This window comes from Eptesicus fuscus, chromosome 19, assembly GCF_027574615.1.
Source record: "Eptesicus fuscus isolate TK198812 chromosome 19, DD_ASM_mEF_20220401, whole genome shotgun sequence".
NCBI lineage: Eukaryota > Metazoa > Chordata > Mammalia > Chiroptera > Vespertilionidae > Eptesicus > Eptesicus fuscus.
In genome coordinates this window covers 52,657,458-52,681,105 of record NC_072491.1, presented here as the reverse complement: position 1 = coordinate 52,681,105, position 23,648 = coordinate 52,657,458, and the positions used below count along the sequence as shown (strand labels likewise).

Sequence of the window (23,648 nt, the reverse complement as noted above, 5' to 3'; positions counted from 1 at the left end):
TTGGTGCACCAAACAGCTGATTTTAACGCCCAAACTGAACTTGGGGTTTTCAGTGAGCAAGCGATTTTCTGAGTGCTTGGAAGCATCAGCCCACCAGCGGCTGGAGCAGGTCCGCCTGGGAGGGGGCGACGGGCGGGCCTGCGCCTCGGCCCCGCCCCTTTCCGCACTCAGCCCCGCCCCTGACGGTCTGCCCCGCCCCTCCCTTTGCCCAATTGGCTCCGCCCTGCCCCGCCCGGCTCCGCCCGGCCCGGCCCGGCCCGACCTGCCTGGTTCCGGTGACGGACTGTGGACTTGCTTCCTGGTGCCACGGCGGGACCGCAGGTGAGCGCGGCCTGTGCGCTCGGCGGTGCGGCGGCCCGCGGAGGGGGGCGGTCGGGTCGGCGCCGGGAGAGCCGGGCGGCGCGGCGGGGGCGACGCCGGGAAGGGTGAGGGGGGCGCGGGCCGCGCTGTGGGGCCTGCAGGGCGGGGAGGAAGCGCGGGGGCACCGGCCTCCGAGCCCGCACCGCGCCGCGCGCGGGACCTCGATCCGCCGCGTGGGCCCTTCCCCGCGCGGCGCCTCCGCGCTGACCCGCCGACCGGGCGGACGGTGGGACCCGCGTGGCGCCTTCAGCGGCCCCCGCGCCGTGGACGGGGGAGCGCCCCTCGGTGTCCACGGCACAGCCACGTGCTGTGGTTGCTCCGCTCGGGCCGGAGGCAGCTCAGACTCGGCCCCCCAGGTTGGAAGGCGGGTCTCCGCTTCAGAGGAAGGGCCTTACGGGACGAGGTCTCAGTCTGTGTTCTGAGGTGTGCTGGCTGTGACCTTGGGCGGAGGGGAGATCAGGGACCTCCTGGGTCACTTCGGGAGGCTCCGGGAGCCGGTGTTTGCACCGCAGGAAGGGTTCCTGCTGCGGCCGCTGACGGGTCAGCATCTGCAGGCCTGAGCCTCAGCCAGGGCACACAGAACGTGTGCGGGCCAGAGCTCAGGTCCGGGGCGCAGGCGAGGATAGGAAAATAAAGAGCAGTTATCGCCACACCGGGGCAGTCCTCTGGGGGGCCCAGGCCCACTTTTCTCACATTGTGAGAATTTTGTAAGAGGCATCGGATAAATGCTCTTCACTCCCGGCTGAAACAGTGCAGCGGCCAGCCTCTGGGACTGGACACGCTGAGGCTCGGGAGGAGAGGGGCCTGCTGGTTCAGGACTTCTCAGATCCAGCCCCTACGGAATGGGACGGACCAGGACCCGAGGCATGAGGACAGGGACAAGAGCGGCCTTCGCCTTTTAAGGGCTGCTAATGACTGGACGCGTCTCCTAATTTCACCCAGAACTGTGAACACTGTAAACCTGGCATGTCAGACTCTCGGGCCGCATGCCCTGTTTATTTGGCCCGTCTTAGCTTTTGAGTTTGACATGCTTGTTATAGACCAGGGGTCCTCAAACTTTTTAAACAGGGGCCAGTTCACTGTCCCTCAGACCGTTGGAGGGCCGGACTATAGTTTAAAAAAAAACTATGAACAAATTCCTATGCACACTGCACATATCTTATTTTGAAGTAAAAAAACAGAACGGCAAAAACACCCGCATGTGGCCCGCGGGCCGTAGTTTGAGGACGCCTGTTATAGACAATGACCTTCACCCCCCCCCCCCCCCATAACTTTAAGCGAGGTTAACCTAAGGCAGTGATGGGCAACCTTTTGAGCTGGTGTGTCAAACTTCGCCAAAAAACTGAGCATAACTCGGGTAGTGTGTCACTCTGAGGAAAAAACTAACTCTAAGACTCTAGTCGCAAATGTTTCATCCTCAGGAGCAGCAAATGTTTCATCCTCAGAAATGGCTACGCGTGTCATAGGTTCGCCATCACTGACCTAAGGATTACACGTAGGCCGCCTGGGATGCTGGCACTGCTGTTCGGACCGTTTCCTCCGTGTTGTCTGTCCCCATACGCAGTTCCTGCCGAGCCCAGCCTATCAGTTCTTGGCCCTGTAGCTTTAGAACATAAAAGCTGTGCTTTTCTCTCCACTGTTAGAGTTTTCTGTTGCAAAACTTTCTTCAGTCATTGATTTATTTTTTTTAAAAATGTTTTTTTCTTGATTTGAGAGAGAGGGGAACAGAGAGGGATAGAGAGATAGAAACATCAATGAAAAACAAATATCAATTGACTGTCTCCTGCACTCCCCAAGCCTACAACCCCGAGCATGTGCCCTGATCAGGAATTGAACCGTGACCTCTTGGTTCATGGGTCGGCGCTCTACCACTGAGCAACCCTGGCCGGGCAATCATTGATTTCTTATGCTAGAAAGTCAGCAAACTAAGAAGGTTAGCACTGGATGTAAAGCACGATTAACTAACATTTTGACCTTCAAGGAGTTGTAATGCTCGTGGAAAGCCTGAACTTTCAGGTGGATTCCCTGAGGGAGGATCAGTGCCACTCGCAAGTCTGAGGATTCCAAATGTGGGCATTCCTTTAATGTGCCCCCTGCTGCCTCCACCTGCAGGCTCGCTTCCTGCCCACCACTGTTTTCCCTTCAGCTCTTCGCTGTCTCGGAAGGATGGCTAATCAGGTTATAGTCCAAACCTATAGGATACTTGCTGAAGATTCCTTGAAAGATTGGCTGAGAAGGAGGTTTAAATTAGCAGCTACAAGTAAAGCATCATACATTCTATTTAACTATATTATTTAAGTTTCTGATATGAAAATCAAAAGCAGACATTATGCATATATTTTGATAACATTCTGATAACGATTGTGCTGGCTTCACTATTTGAAGAAGCTGGGTGGGTGGGGTGGAGTGTTGGATTCTCTGGGAGAAGGAGAGAGGTTGTTTATTCTTTTAACACAGCAGCTTACCAGTTTGAACTTTTAAAAAGACATTAAAATTAGCTCTAGCTGGTTTTGCTCAGTGGGTAGAGCGTCAGCCTGCGGACTGTAGGGTCCCTGGTTCAATTCCAGTCAAGGGCACGTCCCTGGTCGGGTTGTGTGCAGGAGGCAACCAATCAATGTGTTTCTCGCGCACAGATGTTTCTCTCTTGTCTTTCCTCTCTCTGAAAATCAATGGAAAAATATCCTCGGGTGAGGATTAAAAAAGACATTAAAATTAGCATAATTGTCAAGATCACCAATATAATTTAGCATCTGAGTCGTTTCCCCATGAAAATAAAAGGAAACATTGCATATTCATTTTTGCAAATCGTTTTGAAATGTCCTCTTACTAAGTGGATGTATTGGGTCTGGTTCCTGTGGAAATTAACAAAGCAGCAGTGTGGTAATAGGTGTTGTCAGGAGGCTCCTTCGGTTTTCTGAGGTTAGTGGACCCTGCTCTGGACTCTGGTGATCGGCATGCTAAGATAGATCCCTGCAACCTAGAGAGGAACTTGTCCATCCATTTTCCTTCTATTTAGGGGCTAGGAAGCGAAAATCAAAACAAGTATTTCCCGATGGTGTTGTCACAATAATTTATAAAGTGTCTAAAATTGCCCACCCCACCTTCAGGACGTCTTGCTTCCTTTCTCTGCTGTATTTTTCTCTTACGCACTTCCTCCCACCTTCACGTACGTACTCACTGTCTCTCTCCAGAGTAACCGCAGGGGCGGGATGTCTGTATGGTGCCCTGTCCCCCAGAACCTTAGCCAGTGCTTGGCACAGCAGGCCATCTGGAAGGCTGTGCGGAAAGGTGCTGAGTACATGGACAGGACCCTGCAACAGCTCCTGACCAGGAAGTGTGAGGGGTTTGTCGAGAGCTGTAAACAGCTGAAATGGAGAGCTAAGCAACCAGACAAGGCCTATTCTTATCTATCTAGCCTACCTAATAAAATAGTAATATGCAAATTGACCACACCTTCGCCATGACAAGCCACGCCCATCAGCCAATCAGGGCGAGTATGCAAATTACCCAAATAGCAGTTAATTTGCATACACTGAGGGAGGGAGGAGTGAAGACTGAAGACAACTTAGAAGGAAGAGGGAGGAAAAGCAGAAAGCAAGGTGGCTGCCAGAGGGAAAGCCAGGGCGGGGCGGAACGGGGCAGAGCGGGGCGGGCGGCAGTGGCGAGTGGGTGCAGGCGCAGCTGCTGCAAAGGCGGCGGCAGCGGCAGCGCATGTGGCCGCAACGCCCGCTTGCAGGATTCTTCCTGCAAATGGGTTACTAGCCTATATATATATAAAAGGCTAAGTGACCAACCATACATCCGTCCGACCAACTGGCCGGTACCTAGGATGCGCACTGGCAATTTAAAAATAAACGTTGACTCACGCATGTGCGATACATATAAAGCTCTTGCTGTCACCAATTGCACACGTGTGTTTCAATCTGTTATTGTCGATTGTGAATTTGTTTGCTTTCCTTGACATTCTGAAGCTGAAAGAAAACTGCGTCGGTGTCAGAATATGTCTAAGACCAACTGTTGGCACCACATACCTCTGGAGCCAAAAGAAGCCAGCGTCGTCGACAGAACGTATCTGAAGACCATCGATTGGCACAATGTACCATTTGAGTGATGATTCCATCGATTCAACAGATGATGCAGAAAAGGGAAATTTTCCCATGGCATTTCTTAATAGTATTACTCCTTCGGGAATGTCATTCATAAATTAAAATTGAAAGTAGGTGCAATCATCATGCTACTGAGAAATCTTAGTAGTAAGTGGGGTCTTTGTAATGGTACTAGATTTATTATCAAAAGATTGCGACCTAACATAATCGAAGCTGAAGTATTAACAGGATCTGTGGAAGGAGAGGTTGTTCTGATTCTAAGAATTGATTTGTCCCCGTCTGACACTGGTCTCCCATTTAAATTGATTTGATGACAGTTTCCTGTGATGCCAGCATTTGTGATGACTATTAATAAATCACAAGGACAAACTCCTACCTGAATATTCCTAGTCTATCGGACATGGTCAGTTATATGTTGCTTTCTCTCAAGTTTGAATAGGGTGTGACGTTAAAGTTGTAAATACTTCATCACAAGAGAAATTAGTCAAGCACTCTGAAAGTGTTTTTACTCTTAATGTGGTATACAGGGAGATATTAGAATAAGTTCAATCAATTTATCAGTCATTGTTTGTATCAATGTTTTTATATCATGTTTTTGTATTTATATCATATTTTTGTTGTTTTTATATCATGTTTTTGATCTTATATAATGTTATTGTTTATTTACTAATCAATTTATATATTATTTTCATATACTTTTACTCATTTTCTTTCATCTCTGACACTTCTATTATGGAGAAGGGGCGAATAGTGATATTAAAATGTTTCTTCTAATTAATTTCCTTTCAATGTGCACAAATCCGTGCACTGGCCACTAGTCCATTTATAGACATCTTGCTCAACACAGACACTTTCCAGCGTTGAGAACAAAGCCGTCATAGTTGCTGCAGCTTTGAAGTGAGAAATTTCACATCCTTGCTCATCAGGACTAGAGAGAAGCACATAGTGACACAATGCAAAATGCCCGTCCTGCCAGTTAAATACATGCGCCTGCCGAGAAGAGGAGGGAGGCGGGCGTTAGAGTGGGGCAAAGCTGGATGAGAAACAGGCAGGTGAGAAGTTCTGCTTTCTGGTCCCACATCTGGGAGGGGAATGAGGAACCCAAGGGAGTTCCGTCTCCCGGGTGGACAAGCGCACTGACTCCCCGCCTGCCTGAGGCTCAGCTGCAGGAGCTGCAGGAGGCCTTGTGACGTTAAAATTGGTCAGCTGAGAAGTGCAGCTCTGTTTATTGTCAGAGCAGGCTCTGGCAAAAGGTGGTTCCTGGGGAGATGGGCCCTTGTGGCTGGCTGCCAGAAGCGTGGTGATAAAGTGCAGCAATACTGATGCCGTCATTACTGCCTCACTCGGTACCTTACGGTGAACCCATTCCACACCTGGAAAACAGAACCATGCCATTTCTAAGCGTGTGTGCCCCATAGCCCAGGGATCAGAAAGCTGTGTAACCTGTCCATGGCAGGGATCAAAAACGTGGGCATCTTTCTTTTTCCTTTTTTTTTTTTTTGTTAATCCTCACTCGATATTTTTCCTTTGATTTTTAGAGAGAGTAGAAGGCAGGGGGAGAGACAGAGAGAAACCTCAATGTTAGAGAGACACATCCATCGGTTGCTTTCTGCAGGCACCCGACCAGGGCCAGGGATCAAGCCTGCAACCAAGGTATGTGCCCTTGACTGGAATCGAACCCGGGACCCTTCAGTCCGTGGGCCGACACTAACACTGACCCAAACCGGCCAGGGCAGGCATGGCTTCCTTCCTTGTACAGGACAAGCCCAGTGTAAACTCCTGCTGTGTGAGCTTTCCACTCGGCCGCCCAGCAGCGCCCCCGGGAAGGCGAGGTGCTGGGCCCCGCCGCTGGGATGGGAGCCCGCAGGGGGGAGCGCTTTCTGTGCCCTAAGGAGCCACAGTGTGACGGGCTGTCTTGACCTGCTGAGAGGCAGACACCAACCCTCAGCTCCTGGTGTGGCGGTGGGCACTGACTTCCCTCCCTGTTGTGGGACAAATAACGGGGCTGTCGCTGGCCCGGGCCTCCCCGGCACCGGCTGTGCGGTAGCTCAGATAAGCGTGCTCTTCTGAGGGGTTAGGAAAATGGGCACCAGTTGTCCTCAAGGCTGTCTACCTGGGCAAATTAATTTGTGTAAATCCCAGAGATTCTTTTATTAATCTTTCAAGCTCTTCTTAAACAAGGGTGAGAAGGGTGCTTGTGTCTTACTATTTAATAAGCCATTAACACCAAGGCAGTCCATTCAATATGGGAGGAGTTAAGGAAATAATAATTGCTACAGTTCACAGCATGTGTCTGATACACGCTGAGCATGCTGCACACCTACGTTGTCGGGTATTTTTTGTAATCCCCTTTTATGGAAGCGAAGTTCAGGTACAGAACCTGGCAAAGCAGACGCACTCCAATACATCGTGGGAGAGAAATACGCACGACGCATAGGGGCTCCGGAGTGACTCCTCTTTCTGCCACACAACCCGAGCCCTGGTGAAGGGCTGAGCAGCCTGGCCTGTGCTCGGCGTGTGCCCCAGGAGGTAGCCGGACTGCCCCTAGGGAGGAGCTGTCACTCAAAGTGGACCTGGAAGACCCGGGGTGGGCAGAGGGAGCTGCTGGCCAAGGTCAGCTGGGCAGGTGGGGCCGAGCAGGAAGTCCCTGGCAGCCAGGGATGTTTGCATCATATCAGAGCACAGGGCCCGCGGGGGGGCGTGGGGGCAGGGGCCGGGGGGGGGATTATACCCGGCTTCAGGGTTTCCGTGAGGATTCACACACCAGGCCCTTCAGGTATCAGCTCTTGACGTTCAGTGCCTTTGCATCGTCTCTGTCATGTAATGCTGACTTGGGAAAGTTGGGGTGATGGGAGCGCTGACTTGTTTGGGATTTCTGTGTTACCTGCATTTCAGAGGCAGGTCGCCGCCTGTTTCCTGTCTTCGTCCTGCCCACTTCTTCGCGCCTCTGACCCTCTTTGTCACACTTCCCTTTCTCAAACCCAAGCGGGAGAGGATGGTGATTGTGGTCACACGGCACCGGGTGCCCGCTGCTATCTGAACAGCTCGGCTCCTGCCCGGGCGACACGGAGACGGGCTAACCTTGGTGCTCCCGCTGCATCCCGTGTTGCTGGACCCAGAGGCCTTGCTGGCAACTGTCAGTGACCTGACTCCCAGGCGCCCTACAGCAGATTTGACACGGAGACGTCTGAAATGAGCGTTTCTTCTCCTTCTCCTGTTTGAGGCCTTGGAGTGGCACCTGTTGCCCACCCACTGAGCCCCTCAGCCTGGCTCTCAGGCCCCTGGCCTCTCGCCCGTCCTGCCCAGTGTGGCTTCCCCACTGGATGCACCCTCTGTGCTCGGCGTGCTGTGCCCCCTGGCATTGGCTCTCCAGTACCGTGCGGTCCCCTCACCTGCTCACGATCCTCCAGGCCAGCGCTGCCAGCCGCCCTCCGCTCTCCCTGCCATCCTGGGCCACAGCACGGTCCCCTGACCTTGGGGTCCAGGCACGTCTTCTCGGGGCCTTGATGCACGCCTCATGGTGCATGTGAATGGGAAAGTGACTCCAGGGAAGGCCTTGCAATTTCCGGTTCACTGCGGCTTCTGGCGGATGCCTGGGAGGCACTGGGGGTCTGCGCGTTGTCCCACATGAGGAGTGACTCTCCCAGGAGGCACTGGGGGTCTGCGCGTTGTCCCACATGAGGAGTGACTCTCCCAGGAGGCACTGGGGGTCTGTGCACGTTGTCCCACATGAGGAGTGACTCTCCCAGGAGGCACTGGGGGTCTGTGCGTTGTCCCACATCAGGAGTGACTCTCCCAGGAGGCACTGGGGGTCTGTGCGTTGTCCCACATGAGGAGTGACTCTCCCAGGAGGCACTGGGGGTCTGCGCGTTGTCCCACATGAGGGGTGACTCTCCCAGGAGGCACTGGGGGTCTGTGCGTTGTCCCACATGAGGAGTGACTCTCCCAGGAGGCACTGGGGGTCTGTGCGTTGTCCCACATGAGGAGTGACTCTCCCAGGAGGCACTGGGGGTCTGTGCGTTGTCCCACATGAGGAGTGACTCTCCCAGGAGGCACTGGGGGTCTGTGCGTTGTCCCACATGAGGGGTGACTCTCCCAGGAGGCACTGGGGGTCTGTGCACGTTGTCCCACATGAGGAGTGACTTTCCCAAGAGGCACTGGGGGTCTGTGCGTTGTCCCACATGAGGAGTGACTTTCCCAGGAGGCACTGGGGGTCTGTGTGTTGTCCACATGAGGAGTGACTCTCCCAGGAGGCACTGGGGGTCTGCGCGTTGTCCCACATGAGGAGTGACTCTCCCAGGAGGCACTGGGGGTCTGTGCGTTGTCCCACATGAGGAGTGACTCTCCCAGGAGGCACTGGGGGTCTGCGCGTTGTCCCACATGAGGAGTGACTCTCCCAGGAGGCACTGGGGGTCTGCACGTTGTCCCACATCAGGTGTGACTCTCCCGGGAGACGGGTGCACCGCGCTGCTCTTCACACGCTCCTCTGGAATTAGAACCACACAGCCTGCCTCCTTGCTCCGTCTCTGGGAACTTAGGGGCCCTCCATGCCAGCACTGACTTATGCATGTCTCATGGAGGCGGCTGAGTGGGAGCAGGGGATGCAGTCTGTCTCTCTTCGCCTGAGCATGGACACCTTTCAAGGCCAGCCCCCCGGGCCTCCGCTGTCCCCGCCCCCGGGCCTCCGCTGTCCCTGCCCCCAGGCCTCCGCTGTCCCCGCGCCCGGGCCTCCACTGTCCCTGCCCCCGGGGCCTCCGCTGTCCCAGCCCCCGGGCCTCCGCTGTCCCCAGGCCTCTTCCTGGAGGTGGGGTCGTGGTGCCAGGCTTGGTGTTCCTGGCGGGTCTGCAGGGCGGGTGAGCGGGAGCCGTGAGCAGGAAGCTCTGAAAAACACGGCTCTCCTCCACGTCTGCGTTAGACCCAGCCCAGCAGCGGAGGCCAGGCGGGCCCTAAACCCGTGGCCTCTGTGTGGGGGACCCCGTGTCAGGTGTGGGAATCCGTGCTTCCAGGCAGCAGCCGATGGAGAGCCGCCCTGTAATATGGGCGGGGGTAGGATGGGGGTGGTGGGGGCATATGTGGTGCATTTTATTCCCCAGGTTTGATTTTTAGCTGAAATTCTTTGAGAATAGAAGATATCTCCTTTAGCATCTTGTTAAATGAACAATTTATAATTAAGGTTGTAGTTTTATGTGTTTTATCTCATAGCTAAATGCTTCTTGGAGTTTTTCTGAGTGGTAAAATTTATAGTGAAGTGAAAAGACAATACATCTTTTTAAAAAATATATATTTTTATTGATTTCAGAGAGGAAGGGAGAGGGAGAGAGAGCTAGAAACATTAATGATGAGAGAGAATCATTGATCGCTGCCTCCTGCAAGTCCCACACTAGGGACTGAGCCTGCAACCCGGGCATGTGCCCTGACTGGGAATCTAACCGTGACTTTCTGGTTCATAGGTCGACACTCCACCACTGAGCCACGCCGGCCGGGTGATTAAGTCTCAGTTGCCGCCTTAGAAACTGCATTTCCGTCCCAGTAAGTGAGCTCTGTCCCAGTGAGAGTCTAAGCACGTGGTCCCTCCCAGTCCCTCCTGGTCCCTCCCGGGCCCCCTGATCCCCCTGGGCCCCCTGATCCCCCTGGGCCCCCTGATCCCCCAGGGCTCCCCTAATCCGCCCTGATCCCTCTCGGTCCCCCCTGACTCCCCCTGGTCCCCCTTGTCCCTCTGGTCGCTTCTGGTCCATCCTGATCCCTCCTGGTCCCCCCTGTCCCTCTCCGTCCCCCCTGCCCCCCCTGGTCCCCCCTGTCCCTCTCTGTCCCCCCTGTCCCTCTCTGTCCCCCCTGGTTCCCCCTGGTCCCTCTCAGTCCCTCCTGGTCACCCTGATCCCCTCTGGTCCCCCTGATCCCCCCTGTCCCTCTCCATCCCCCCTGGTCCCCCTGATCCCCCCTGGCCCCTCTGTCCCTCTCCATCCCCCCTGGCCCCCCCATCCCTCTCCATCCCTCCTGGTCCCCCTGATCCCCCCTGTCCCTCTCCGTCCCCCCTGGTCCCTCTGGTCCCCCTGATCCCCCTGGTCCCCCCTGTCCCTCTCTGGCCCCCTGGTCGCCCCTGTCCCTCTCCGTCCCCCCTGATCCCCCCTGTCCCTCTCCGTCCCTCCTGATCTCCCCTGTCCCTCTCCGTCCCCCCTGTCCCTCTCCATCCCTTCTGGTCCCCCTGTCCCTCTCCGTCCCCCCTGGCCCCCCTGTTCTGACAGGAGTCCGGGGGGCTCTGCGGCTTCCTGGAAACATGGCTTCTCAAGGCCCCTCCCCCGTGGCTTCTCGCAGCTCAGAGATGGCCGCCCAGTGCGTGACGAAGGTGGAGCTGAACGTGTCCTGTGACCATCTTCTGGACACAGACATCGGGTCCAAGTCGGACCCTCTGTGCGTGTTGTTTCTGAACTCGAGCGGACAGCAGTGGTATGAGGTAATGTTGACACTGTACGTGAAAAGCCAGCTGGATTGTTTGTTGGCGACGTGAAGAGCTTAAACATGTCACAGTCGTGCAACCACCGCACCTGGTAGTGCGGCGTGGGGGCAGGTGTGTCCTTGACGGGAACCGCCTTAGCTGCCAGGCCCGCCTGCGTTCGGTGTGGCCGTGGAGATACTGGGCGCCGCCTTTGGTCTGACCCTTTGTTCTGGGGGCACAGGCGGAGCGCACGGAGCGGATTAAGAACTGCCTGAACCCCACCTTCTCCAAGACCTTCGTCATTGACTACTACTTTGAAGTGGTGCAGAAACTGAAGTTCGGGGTCTATGACATCGACAACAAGACCGTGGAGCTGAGTGACGACGACTTCCTGGGGGAATGCGAGTGCACCCTGGGACAGGTGGGTGTGGCCGGGCCGGGCTGGGTGGCAGCCAGAGAGCTGGGCCTTCACGGAGCTTTTTGTGTTTTTCAGTTAGAGTTGGCATATCACTGTGTCCTGGTTCGGGTGCAGGGCAAAGAGTCAGACAGGCGTGTGCTCCCCGAGACTCCGCGCCCCGCCCCGCCCCGCCCCGCCCCAGGCGTGGCCCCCTGACCACGGTGTTGCCGGCTGTTCCCTGTTTGCTGTCCATTTTCACTCGTGCTCGTTGGTTTAACTTTGGAAGTTGGAAACCACGGACCACCTTGCGGACAGAGCTCACACACTGGCGTGGTCGCGTGAGGGAGGCAGAATCCCTTGCTTCCCTAGGGCAGGGAGCGTGTTTGCAAGGCCCGTCAGTCCTCGGAGTTGGGTTGCTCGTCCAACATTTCAGGGAGTGAACCCCGCTTCAGCCGCCTGGCGTGCGGGGCCCCAGCTCAGTCCATCGCAGCAACAGCAGCTCGGATGGCCGCTGGCAGGCCTGGCCCCGACGCCCACACCATGCCATGTGCACGCTGCTCCTCAGCCGGGCTCACCCCTGTACACCCAGAGTCTGGGGCCTCCTGTGCCCACCGGGTGGGGTGCTCTCTCCTGCCTCTCCCTGAGCCTCCCCTGTTTGTCCTCATTGTCTAGTTACGTCTTCCGGTGCAGGACAAGCTTGGTCTGGGGAGGGGTGTGTCCGGGCTCCGAGCCGACTTCCCAGGAGAGGTCCTGGCTGTGTGTCCGGATTGGGGTCGCCTCCAGGAAGGACTCACGTTCAGTGTTGGGGGATCGCGGCTTTGCTGTTGTCTTGGGCAACATGGAGCTGATCGGTTTTCTAAAACGTTGATAAATAGCATCCAAGGAAAGTTAAAGTTTTTTTAAAAAAAGCCAATGTAGCTAACATTAAAATGAATTTGAAATTATGCCTGATGGAGAGGACCTGGGTCTAATGTATTACGTTAATCAATGTATTTGGTGGGTTATATGTTAGGGTTACGTGTCAGTGGACACATTGAATCCCGTTTGCTGAGAGTCCTGAGGCCGGGCCTGCCTTTCAGTGGGTTTCAGCTCCGTGGTTTGTGAGAGAGGAGGTCCGGCCTTCTCTCCATCACGTGTAAGAAATTCAAGCTTGAAGGAGTTGACAAGGGAACTAGGGGGCGAGAGCAGGGTGGTCACATCTCTTGGAAGTGGTTTCTGTGGGTTCCCATGGGTCCGTGCATTTCAGAATCACTACATCCTTATCGGATGGGCTTAATGTTTCCATTTCTAATGATCCTTTTTATTCACTTCTTTACAATATATTTTTATTAATTTCAGAGAGGAAGGGAGAGTGAGAGAGAGAGAAACATCAATGATGAGAGAGAATCATCGATTGGCTGCCTCCTGCTCGCCCCACACTGGGGATTGAGCCCACAACCCAGGCTTGTGTCCCGACTGGGAATCAAACCGTGACCTGCTTCATAGGGCAATGCTCAGCCACTGAGCCACACCGGCCGGGCCTAATGACCTTTTAAATGAAATTTATACTCAACCTCTTTTCAAAACCATTCGGTTAGCAGTTGGCCAGATGAAAGTGAAAAGCTCTGTGTCACCTTCCGCTTTGAACAGATTGTGTCCAGTAAGAAGCTGACGCGCCCGCTGATGCTGAGGAACGGCAAGCCCGCGGGGCAGGGCAGCATCACGGTAACGAGACCTTGTCTTTGCCTCGGAGGTGGGGGGGCACGTGGGGCTGCAGGCAGGTGCCCACAAGCCTGGTCATGCCAGCCCGGTGGCGCCCCTCCTTCCCTGCTGGGGAGCCATCACGGACCCGTGTGTGACGTGTGTCAAAAAAGAAAGAAAAACTCACACACGAATCCCTTTGCGTTTTACGTTGCCCAAGGGGTCAGGGCCCCTCGTGGTGCTTTCTTGCCCCAGGAACCCCCCTTCCCCACTTAGACCCGACGTCATCGGACGGATCCCGGGCTCTGCAAGGCAGCGTCGTCCCCTCGGGACAGACCCTGTCCAGGACGGCTTCACTCCCGTTGGGTCTCCCATGGCCCAGCCTCACCTTTAGCGCCCGCAGCCTGCTGCCCGCCCTCCCGCTGGCCCCGGGCCGGTGACTACGCACCCGCGTCAGAGCCCAGCACACGGCGCCCGCCCCTCAGGCTCTCCCTCTGGAGCTTGCGTCCCAGCAGCGGCTCCCGGAGCCGTGGTTCTGACTTGAGCCTCGTTGGAGGGCTGCCGCTGTGACACCTGAGCAGCTGGTTTGCTCCAGGTTAAACTTCCTCAAGCACAAGGATGAGCGTCTGCGGGGAGCGCGGGGCACAGAGAACGCCGTCCGCAGTCACCTTGCTGCCCCTGGGCCTCGCAGCCGGGCTGTGAGCAGTGGCCAGTGAGGTTGTCTGGAAACATGATTTCAGCTGCGATGTGCTCCCGAGGCTCGGGCTTCGCAGAGCCGCAGCTGGTGTGTGCTCAGGGCCGTGGCTTTTCCCGGGATTGGGAAGATGCCGCTGGGGCAGCAGCATCTGAAAAGGAAGGTGCCGAACGCAGGTTTAGCCTAAAGAGGAAGGTGCCTGACGCGGGTTTAGCAGGTGTGGGCACATGCTTATTGCACGTGTATGAAAGCTAAAATGAAAAATCTCTCAGTGGCACCATTTTAGTGATCATTTGTACTGATACAGACTTTGTACACTGTTCGGTAACAGAATATCAGTACTGAGTGTGTCAGAATCCCTAAATCACGCTTCGTTCACTTACCTGATCTCGTAGATTTCCGCTGAAGAAATAAAGGATAACAGAGTGGTCTTGTTTGAAATGGAAGCAAGAAAACTGGACAATAAGGTGGGTAGGGGATACAGGTTTCAGCAGGTGCCTCCGTGTGCCTCCCATTGGTCCTGTTTGAGAAAGGAGGGATGCAGCTGACGTGAGCGCCTCCTCGCGCAGCCCGGAGCGTTAGTTCCTTCCAGGCCCACTGTCCTGGGTGTGTGTCTGTGAGAGCCTGTGTGTGTGAGTGTGTGTGTGTCTCTGTCTCTGTGTGTGTGTGAATCTGTGTGTCTATCTGTCTGTGAATGTCTGTGTCTCAGTGTCTCTGTGTATGTGTGTGTACGTGAGTGTGAGGTCTGTGTGTGTGTGTGTGTGTGTGTTGGGGGTGTGGGAAGGGCAGCTCTGAGCACGTGGGCTGCTGCGCACCGCATAGAGCTGTGGGGAACTGAGAGGAAAGGAGGGACTAACCGGGAGGTAACTGTGGCTTCTCCACATCCTTGCCCCCGCTCCCTGGCGTGTGGGATTGGACCCTGAGGATAGATGTGGAGTCAAGACTCAGACCCGTCAGCAATCAGATGTGATCCTAGCACACCGGAGCCCCTGCGTCCATCTTGTCGCTGTCCCTCAGAGTTAGCGTGCCTGGCGTTGGCATGCTGCTTCCACAGAACGCGCCTGTGCTGTGTGAGGGAACAGTGTTGGGCAGGAGACCGGCACAGAACACGTTTATTGACGATGGGCGTATGGTCGCTGTTTTAAAGCTCCGTGTGTTTTGAGAAGTAAGGCTGTGCTACGCAGGGTTAGGGCTTTCATCGGAAACGCTCGCTTCTCCTGGGAGACGGGGCGAGTCGGTGTGGAGGGAGAGGGCTTGTGTCCCTGCGGAGCTGGCGCGCAGACCTGCACCTGGAGGGCGGGCGCGGGTGTTAGCGTGCCACAGGCAGAGCGGCGTCGAGAAGGACGGTTCTCCCTTGGACGTAGGACCTGTTTGGCAAGTCAGACCCTTACTTGGAATTCCACAAGCAGACGTCGGACGGGACCTGGCTGCTGGTGCACCGAACAGAGGTGAGCGTCTGACGTTGAGAGGCAGGGTTGAGGTTTCCCGGGGATTGTAGTAATCTGAATTTTTAAAAAATGATGTTTCTATAAAAATAGCAATCTGAGTTTGGACATATATAACCAGAGACACAAGGTCAGCATGCTCATTTTTTCTTTTATTAGTGAAGTTTGTATTTTGAGAAATGTAAAACCCTGTAAAGAACACTATAATGTATGCCCTGTACATTTGGTCTGCACATGTGTGCTCCTTCTCTCTCTCTCTCTCTCTCTCTTCTCTCTCACACACACACACACACACACACACACAGACTTGCACATCTATACACATACATGGGACTCACATCTGCACATACACATGGACTTACACACCTACACACACGCGTGGACTCACACACCTGCACACACACACAGGGACTCGCACACCTGTGCACACACACAGGGACTCGCACACCTGCACACACACAGAGGAACTTGCACACCTGCACACACACACAGGGACTCGCACACCTGCGCACACACACAGGGACTCGTACACCTGTGCACACACACAGACTTGCACACCTGCACACACACAGATACACACCTGTGCACACACACAGGGACTTGCACACCTGCACACACAGATACTCGCATACCTGCACGCACACACGGACTCGCACACCTGCACGCAGGTATTCCCTCTGGCAGAGCCTTCCTGGTGAGGCTGCAGATGTGACTCCACCTTTGCAGAGCAGAGCAGGGGTTTCTCGAGAACAAGGGCGCTCCCCTGCCCAGCGCACCTTCAATGTTGGCGTGGTTTATAGCATCATGTTCAGGTCTCCCCAGCGTCCCGCATGCTGTAAGCATGTTGTTTTTCAATCAAGGCTCACATGTGGCATTTGGCTGTTCTTACATCCTGTCCATGTAAGACTCTTCTTCCTAGCCTTTCTGTCATCGAATCTTGAATAATCGAGCCCCGAATGCCCACTCTCTGGAGTCTTGCCTCACAGCCAGGGCCAGCGCGGTTCCCTGTTGTGAGGAGTAGGTGGTCTGTGGTGCGGCCGCTGCAGGCTGTCCTCCCGCAGTTCACCCCGTTTTAGCTTCTACTGACCATTCGTGCCTGAGCCGTCACTTAGAACCATTAGATTGAGGTTACACATGGTATTATCTTCTACACCGTCCGTCCCTTCACACGGATTAGCAGATGCTCCCTCTCACTTCCTGCTTTTTATCTCAGTGGCATGGTGGGCTCATGGGTGGTGGGAGCACAGGGTGCTCACTTTTAGCACTCATTACTGTTCGGAGAACAGTGGGGCCTCGTTTCTCAAACGTCTCCCATCTCGAACAATTCGCTGCTCAGCCTACAGCCCTTTCCTGCGGACACCTGTATGGTGGATGAGTCATGCGTCTCTCAGGCAACAAAGAAAGGAGAGAACGCACAAATATGAGTCAGTTCCCCTCTGTTAACATCTCAGGATCTGTGCTGTGAATATTTTTGTGTTGTTTTGCTTTTGTTGCTGCTGATAATTATTGTTAAATTTTCATTTCTTTACTGTACATTTCCTTTTTGTACGTTTTCATTTACATTTCATGTCCTTTTTGTTTTTGAAGTGTTTATTTATAGATTAGTACAATAGACATGGACTGTGTATAAGAAAGGTTAAAACGGGATCGTTTGGGGGTCTGGAACAGATTAATTCCATTTACATTATCTCTAATGGGAGAAGATGATGCGATTTTCAAACAGCCTTCCGGAACAAGGAAGCGAGGTTCCACGGTGTCTGGATTTGACGGGGCGTGCCTTCAAACGGCTCCTGGCTGCTGACACGAGCCCTAGGGCCTCGCATTGTATGTTGCGTCTCGGCTCACCCTGTGCTTGCCGGAGCCAGACTGGGGTGACCCATTTCTTTGACGCGACCCTAGTCTCTGAGAGGTGGAGGTATTCAGACGCCGAGATCTGAGGGCCCACGTGCTCTTGCTGCTGGGCCCCGTCAGTGGACACAGCTGGAAACTGTACGTTTGCTGGTATCTGCCTATGATGTCTATAGAAATTATGGACGTAAGGCATTTCTTTAATTCAGATCCAGCCCCGCACGGTTCTTTCTCGGACGTCCTGATTCCAGGTCTGAGTCCTCTGCCGCATTGGAAATCCTGGTCCTAAGGCGCCCTGCGTGGTGGGAGCCCTTCCCACCGTGCCTCCCCCCGCGGCACGTGTGCCGACCAGAGTCTGTCACGTGTCACGGACCAGCTGGGCGATACAGTCCCAGCTGGTGTCAGTGGACAGGTGACTGGCTGGGGAGGTTGTAGCAGCACCCAGACCTGGGAAAGGGGAGAGCAGAACACAGTGAATTCGGTGCTTCCTAACTCGTCTCTGCATCTCCATTTTTTAGGTGATTAAAAACAACCTGAATCCTGTCTGGAGGCCTTTTAAAATCTCTCTTAACTCCCTGTGCTATGGAGATATGGATAAGACTATTAAGGTAATTTGAAATTACGTATACAGACAAACTCGCCTCTTTTATACACTTGATTGGTTAGGTGATTTTAAAGAAAAAGAGTGATGGGACGAGGCCTGTGGGACTCCCTTTTGCTGGATCTGGGAACTCTGGAACGGGTGTTGGTAGGTAAAGAGTTTGAAGAATCAACATGTTGGACTGATGGTTCACCTAATGCTGAATCCAACATTGTGATTTTTATTTTACACTTTATTTTTAAAAATAAAATGTCCAATTTAAATGTTTCTTCCTTTTAAAAGGATCCCTTTGCTCTGTGGATAGGAGCCTTTAGCTCCCCCTGTGCCGTTGGCGTGTCCTTGCGGATAAAAGCAGACGCTCCTTTAACTAGTGAGTGTCCGTCTCCCGCCTCAGCGCGGAGAGGACGAGTGTGGCTTTTCCCTCCTGTTTCCAGAGCAAAGTGCAGCCACGGAAGACTGGGTGGCTTATTGTCGGGGTCCGAGAGCAGAGCGGCAGCAGGGAGCCACAGCAGGTGTCTAAGAGTCTTTAAACGTTCTTGTTCATCACGTCTCATCAAAAATCTAACTTTAAAGACATGTTTATACTAGAGCCACTATTGACACAGATTCCAGAGGGAAGCCTTTCCTGTGCCCTGTGCCAGCAAACAGATGGTTCTTGCTGGTTTTTGTGAGGGATGTGGTGAAGGCAGGAGGGCTGGTGGCCTGGAACAAGCGTCGGATTTAGAGTCAGACCACAGTCCGAGTCTTGATTCCGCTCTTGAAGCAGCGAAGGGGTCTTGGGCAGGTCCTCTATCACCTCCACTTGTGTGGCAGAGAAAACCAGGTCTACACTGCAAGAAAGGGCTACATGGTGGAAAGGGAAGTCTTATGTTAGAGGCAGCACGGTGCGGTTATGGCTGAAACCCGCGTTTCCTAGGTCCATCTGTTTGTCCTCCGCGATTAGCACCACTGTGCGTGTGTGCCACCCCAGCAGCAGTGAAGTGCAGGTTAGGGGTGGGGGTTTAGGGACAAGCTTTCCTCCCCCCTCAGGGTCTTCCTCCTGGTCTAACGCTCAAGTAGACACAAGACAAATCAGCAAGAGGAACTGGCCAGACTTAATCATGTGCTTACGTAAGGGCGGGCCCCTGCATCAGAGTCAGAGCCACAAAGGGAAACCGAGGTCTCGAAGACACTCAGAGCAGGACAGCGAGCTGGAGACCCCTGGGGCTTCAGGAGGCATTGCGAGGAGAGCGCGGGAGGAGAGGGTGTTGGTCGCCCTGCGAAATGGACGAGGACACTCACTGGTGATGACTCCTACCATGGGTCAGGCTCCTCATTTAAATTCCTCTAGACCAGTGGTCGGCAAACTGCGGCTTGCGAGCCACATGCGGCTCTTTGGCCCCGTGAGTGTTCTAACGCCACTTCTTCAAAATAGGCTCGCCCAGGCCGAAAACCGACTTCTGCGCACGGGCCACGAAGTATCAATCGCACTGTATGTGCGCACCCGCACGTGGTATTTTGTGGAAGAGCCACACTCAAGGGGCCAAAGAGCCGCATGTGGCTCGCGAGCCGTGGTTTGTCGACCACTGCTCTAGACAGTTAAGTGGGAGCGGAAGTCTCTCTTGAGCCCCAGATCTCAGTCGTCTTTAGCTCACAGTAATCGCACACTACTGAGGCAAGTACAAACAAAATAAATAGTAGAAAAGAAGCTTTAAAAATAACTTTTGAGAGCACGTAAGACCTTGCTCCCTGGCATAGATCCTCCGGAAAGCACCTGCAAACTCCTATAACAATTCAAAAAATGTTACTTTTCAGTGTCATACTAAATGTAGAGCTTTTGCTTTTCACATTAAAAGTAGTAAGTTGAAGCTTCAATCCATTTGAGAAGCAAGAGAGTCTGTAAAAACATGCCTACGTCAAAACTACCTAATGGTGTGATAACATGTTAACGAGAAAACCACGTGTTTACCCTTCCCGCACACGGTGGCTGGTGCACAGGGCTCTTACTGTAGTAAGTAAACTGATCTCCCCGGTCACCCTGATGAATGCCTTCCGTTCTTAAAAGCTTGTTTTAATGACACAGACATGCTCTGCCACATCGTCATGTCTGTTTCTCTGTGACATCAGAAAGCCGTGCACCTGTGCTCCTCCTGGACTTTGGCGGTGCTTAGACATGTGTGTGTGTGTGTGTGTGTGTGTGTGTGTGAGGAGGCAGCAGAGGGTGGAGCTGGCGGCGTCTTCCCTACCGCAGTGTGGCTGTGCAGTGTGGTCCCTCCAGCATGGACTATCTTTTCCACAACATCCAGCGGATGGAAAACGGCTGTGCATGCCGCCCTGCCTCACCTGGGAATGCCTAGTGGATGTGCAGTGGTGTGTGTTCTCACATGCACACATGTGCACATGTGTGTTCACACACATATATGTGTGCACCTCGCATACATGTGTGCTCATGTGTAAACGTGCACGGGTTTGGACGCTCACATGCATACATGTGCACTGGTGTGTGGCATGTGCTCTCACATGTATACATGTGCACAGGTGTATGTATGTATGTTTTGGTTCCACAAGCACCACTGATACTGTTGTTTAAAGTGGACTATAGTCCTAGTTTTTGAATTCTTGAGAAATTAAAGGACACAGTCATTATATCATGTTCCCCCAAACTGTGTCTGAACCCGTGCGGCATTATAAATGTCGTGTTTTTCTTTAGCACCAAACGTGCCTGCGATGGGGCGCTGTAGTGAGTTATCGGAAATTGAGTTGGAAGCTATTTTTAAGTTCCCTGAAGTTTCAGGCAGACTGACATTCGCTCTTCATAAGCTCTGTTTAAATAGCATCTTGGCATTATCAAAGCTTGATTTTGCCTTAGGTATAAATTGTAGTTTCCTGAATGCAAATCTAATCATGTAGAGTTCTTTTGTCCATAATTTAAAAAAACTATTTAAATGAAATTACTAAAACGTTAAGATTGTTTTTAACTTCATTTTAATTTTAGTCCAACTAGAAAGCAGTTACTAAGATCACTCATTTTCCCCCCTGACACTCGGGAGTCCCACAGAGGGCTTGGGGTTAGACTGCGCGTCACATACACAGGGCAGAGGTGAGCGGTCTGGCTCGTCCGCGAGCAAAGAGCTCCAACAAGTGGACACTCCTGGCCGTGCTCGGAATTGCGGGTCTGGACCTTGTTTGTGTGTATTAATTGATGGACGTTTCGTCTTCCGGAGAAAATGGGAATAAAGTCAGGAACGCAGTACTTCCTGTTACCATCGCACCTAACTCACTCCGGGCTGAGCAGGAGCAGTGCCTCTGCGGTGAGGTGTTGCCTGAAGTGAAGGAGCTGGTGACATGTGACGTTCATGCTGCAGCGCTGTGGGCACTGCGGGGGTGGCAGCAGGTGGCACGGCGGGCCTGGGCCTCAGTCCTGGCTCCTTTAACTGCTCAGAGCCACACAGGACGCCGTTGTCCAAAGCCCTTTAACCCTCTGCCTACTCGGCAGCCTGGGTAGCCACTGGGTGCGGCACACGAGCGTTTGCAGAATGAGATGCTGCTTTGAAGTGAAGCTGGAGAAGACGGGGCTCCGTCGGTGCCCTCTGCTCGCTGACAGCGCACACCGCAGTCTCGCTGCAGCGAGTGGCCAGGCGATCTGTGACTCTGTTCTCCCTCCTCCGTCCTCCTGGCACCGAGCTGCAGGCAAACCAGCTCAGCTCTGCCCTCGGCTTGGAGACAGCAAGCACGGAGCGAGAGCCGACCTGAGCCGGACCTCGCCTGCCCACATGGCAGCAGGGACTTCACGGGGTCCAGCGCTTCCCCCAGAGGGCTCCTCCTCGTGGGAGCTGCGGTCCTCAGAGCGCTGCGCTCTGGCTTCGTGTCTGGCGCTGGCGCAAGGCCTCGCCCCGGTGGCAGGGGACTCGCCGTGTCCGTACCGAAATCATCTAAATCATTGCACAGACACCGGCCCCTCCTTCTCCTGACAGCCTTCAGCCGCCGCGTGATTACAGCCGAAGTGGGCGAGGCGCCAGCCAGGGGCGGGGCGGGGAACGGAAGCTGCTCAGTGGAGGTCGAGTGGTCTGTGTTCATCTGTCCCCCGGGCTCCGACCAGGAGCGTCTGCAGGTGGCGAGGGGGGGTGGGGGGGCGCCAGTGATTCCGCCAGGAAGCAGCTCCTGCCTGCCGGGGAGCTGCGCACTGACCACGGCACTTCCTCGGGTGCCAGGGGCACTTGCGGGTCAGCCCGCTGCCCAGCCCTGGCCGCAGCGCCGCGCCTGACCTGTCTGTGCTTCCAGGTGGAGTGCTACGACTACGACAGCGACGGCTCCCACGACCTCATCGGGGCGTTCCAGACCACCATGGCGCAGCTGAGGGGGGCCTCCCGGAGCTCGCCCGTGAGTCGCAGCACACAGACCAGGGCTCGCTCTGGGCTGCAGGGTGCTCGGGGACCGGGGTTAGTAACAGGTGACCCGGAATCCAGGCTTGCGGTGTGAGTTTACAGGAGCACTCAGAGGCTTGGCTTTCTTGGCTACAGACAGCATCCGTGGTTTGATGGGAAACCCTTTGTTTTGAAGCGTGTGGCATGTCCTGGACGGTAATCAGTGCCCGCAGCAGGGCAGACGCCTGGTTGATCTGTGCACTCTGACCCCCACCTCCGCCCTTCCTGTGGCCTTACCCAGGGAGGGACGAAGCGTGGTGATGGGACTTCAAGTTAGGGAATCGTAGCTAAATGAGCATGAAACCGATGGGCCGTTTGGTTTAGCTAATTGGGTTTTAAACAAACGAGGGGCTGGAGTTTCCAGGGGGCCCTGCGGGCCCTGCGTGTCCCGCTCCCGGTCACAGCCCATCGCAGCCGGCGGAGGTGCCGGTGGGATGGAGGAGGCTTTCCAACCCTCTACGGCTTAAATGCAAACAGTGACCTGGCGTTGGGCTGACAGACTTTGGATTAAAACAGCAGCAAAATCCAGCGGCAAAGGCAACTATTCTACGTCACGGTGCTTGTCTAGGGCAGAGCTAACGGCACACAGTAGGCACCTGACCACGGGCAGTACAGCCGCCGGCTCAGCAGGAGGGCTGGTGGTGGTTTCCTGGTTTCAGCTCCTTGTGTCCAGAGCAGTGAATGGCCTGCTTTAGACGAGGATGAGTGACAGCGACCTGGACGCCCGGTGTGCATCCTGCAGGTTCCCTGAGCCCTGACTGAGGATGGGCCGGGCAGGCGTGCTCAGTCCTGCTCGGCTAAGGCAGGGCTGTCTTGTCTGCTCCCGGTGCGAGGGCGTGAGGATGCGGCCTTTGCCGTGACGGTTGGAGCCTCCTCATTGGCAGCGCTCAGTGATTAGGCTCACGGTGGTGATGGAGACTCGGGCAGGACTCCGAGCCCTCAGAAGGTTAGCAGGATTTCCTTTACATCATTCGTCAGATGTACCTTTTCATGCTTGGTTCTTAGGAAACCAGTAATGACTGGTGGGCACAGGGTCGCTTTCTAAGAACCAGAAGAGCTGGCTCGTCAGATGCGCCGAGTCCCTGTGCTGTAGTGTTAGGAGCAGCAGTGAGAATCGGAGGTGTCACTCGGAGGTGTTACCCCCTCGCTGTGAAAAAGGAATGAATGAAACAAGTGACAACACTACGAAGTATGTAGGTCAGTTTTGTGGCTGCAGACATTCAAGGCGGTGGGTGCAGATCGGAGAGGGCCAGGCGGTGACTGACACCACGGCAAGGACAGGGGGGCAGCAGGCGGGGAGGAGGAGGCAGTGCCCTGAGGCACCCTGAGACCCCTTTCTGGCCTTCCCAGTGGGAGGGGTGCTGCATTTCACACAGGTTTGGGCTTCACCTCTGTGTTCCGATGGTAGGTTTTTTCTTGGCTAAGCAGCATATTTTTGTTCTCTCTGAGGGTAAAGACTGGGAGTTACATTTACTTCCTTTGTTGTGAAGAAGAAAGGTTATGCCTAGAGAGTTTGCCAGGAAATTTATATTTATGAGCTATTTAAAAGGCACCTTCCGGCGTGCGTTGGGAGCGTCAGTGTGTTGGAGTCGCCTGGTCATTGCGTCATTGCCTCGGAGGTGCTGGCAGTAGACCTCCGAAGAGGGGGTTTGATTCCAGGAGGCAGCCATCACTTACACTC

The 23,648-nt window shown here is 54.4% G+C and overlaps 1 protein-coding gene across 2 annotated transcripts in view; it reads left to right on the top strand.

The window, feature by feature from the left end:
• Window positions 1–246: 246 nt before the first annotated feature.
• CPNE3 (copine 3) overlaps window positions 247–23,648 on the top strand; it is a 41,600-nt gene continuing 18,198 nt past the window's right edge. Inside the window, exons 1-9 of one of the 2 annotated variants that reach the window (XM_008160366.3) lie at window positions 247–321; window positions 9,917–9,995; window positions 10,779–10,917; window positions 11,141–11,320; window positions 12,926–13,000; window positions 14,066–14,137; window positions 15,035–15,118; window positions 17,482–17,571; window positions 21,825–21,923. In XM_008160366.3, coding sequence (XP_008158588.2) covers window positions 10,786–10,917; window positions 11,141–11,320; window positions 12,926–13,000; window positions 14,066–14,137; window positions 15,035–15,118; window positions 17,482–17,571; window positions 21,825–21,923 — 732 coding nt within the window. In that variant the 5' untranslated portion in view covers window positions 247–321; window positions 9,917–9,995; window positions 10,779–10,785. The remainder of the gene's footprint in view (window positions 322–9,916; window positions 9,996–10,778; window positions 10,918–11,140; window positions 11,321–12,925; window positions 13,001–14,065; window positions 14,138–15,034; window positions 15,119–17,481; window positions 17,572–21,824; window positions 21,924–23,648) is intronic. The other variant, XM_054708297.1, reaches the window with a different exon arrangement.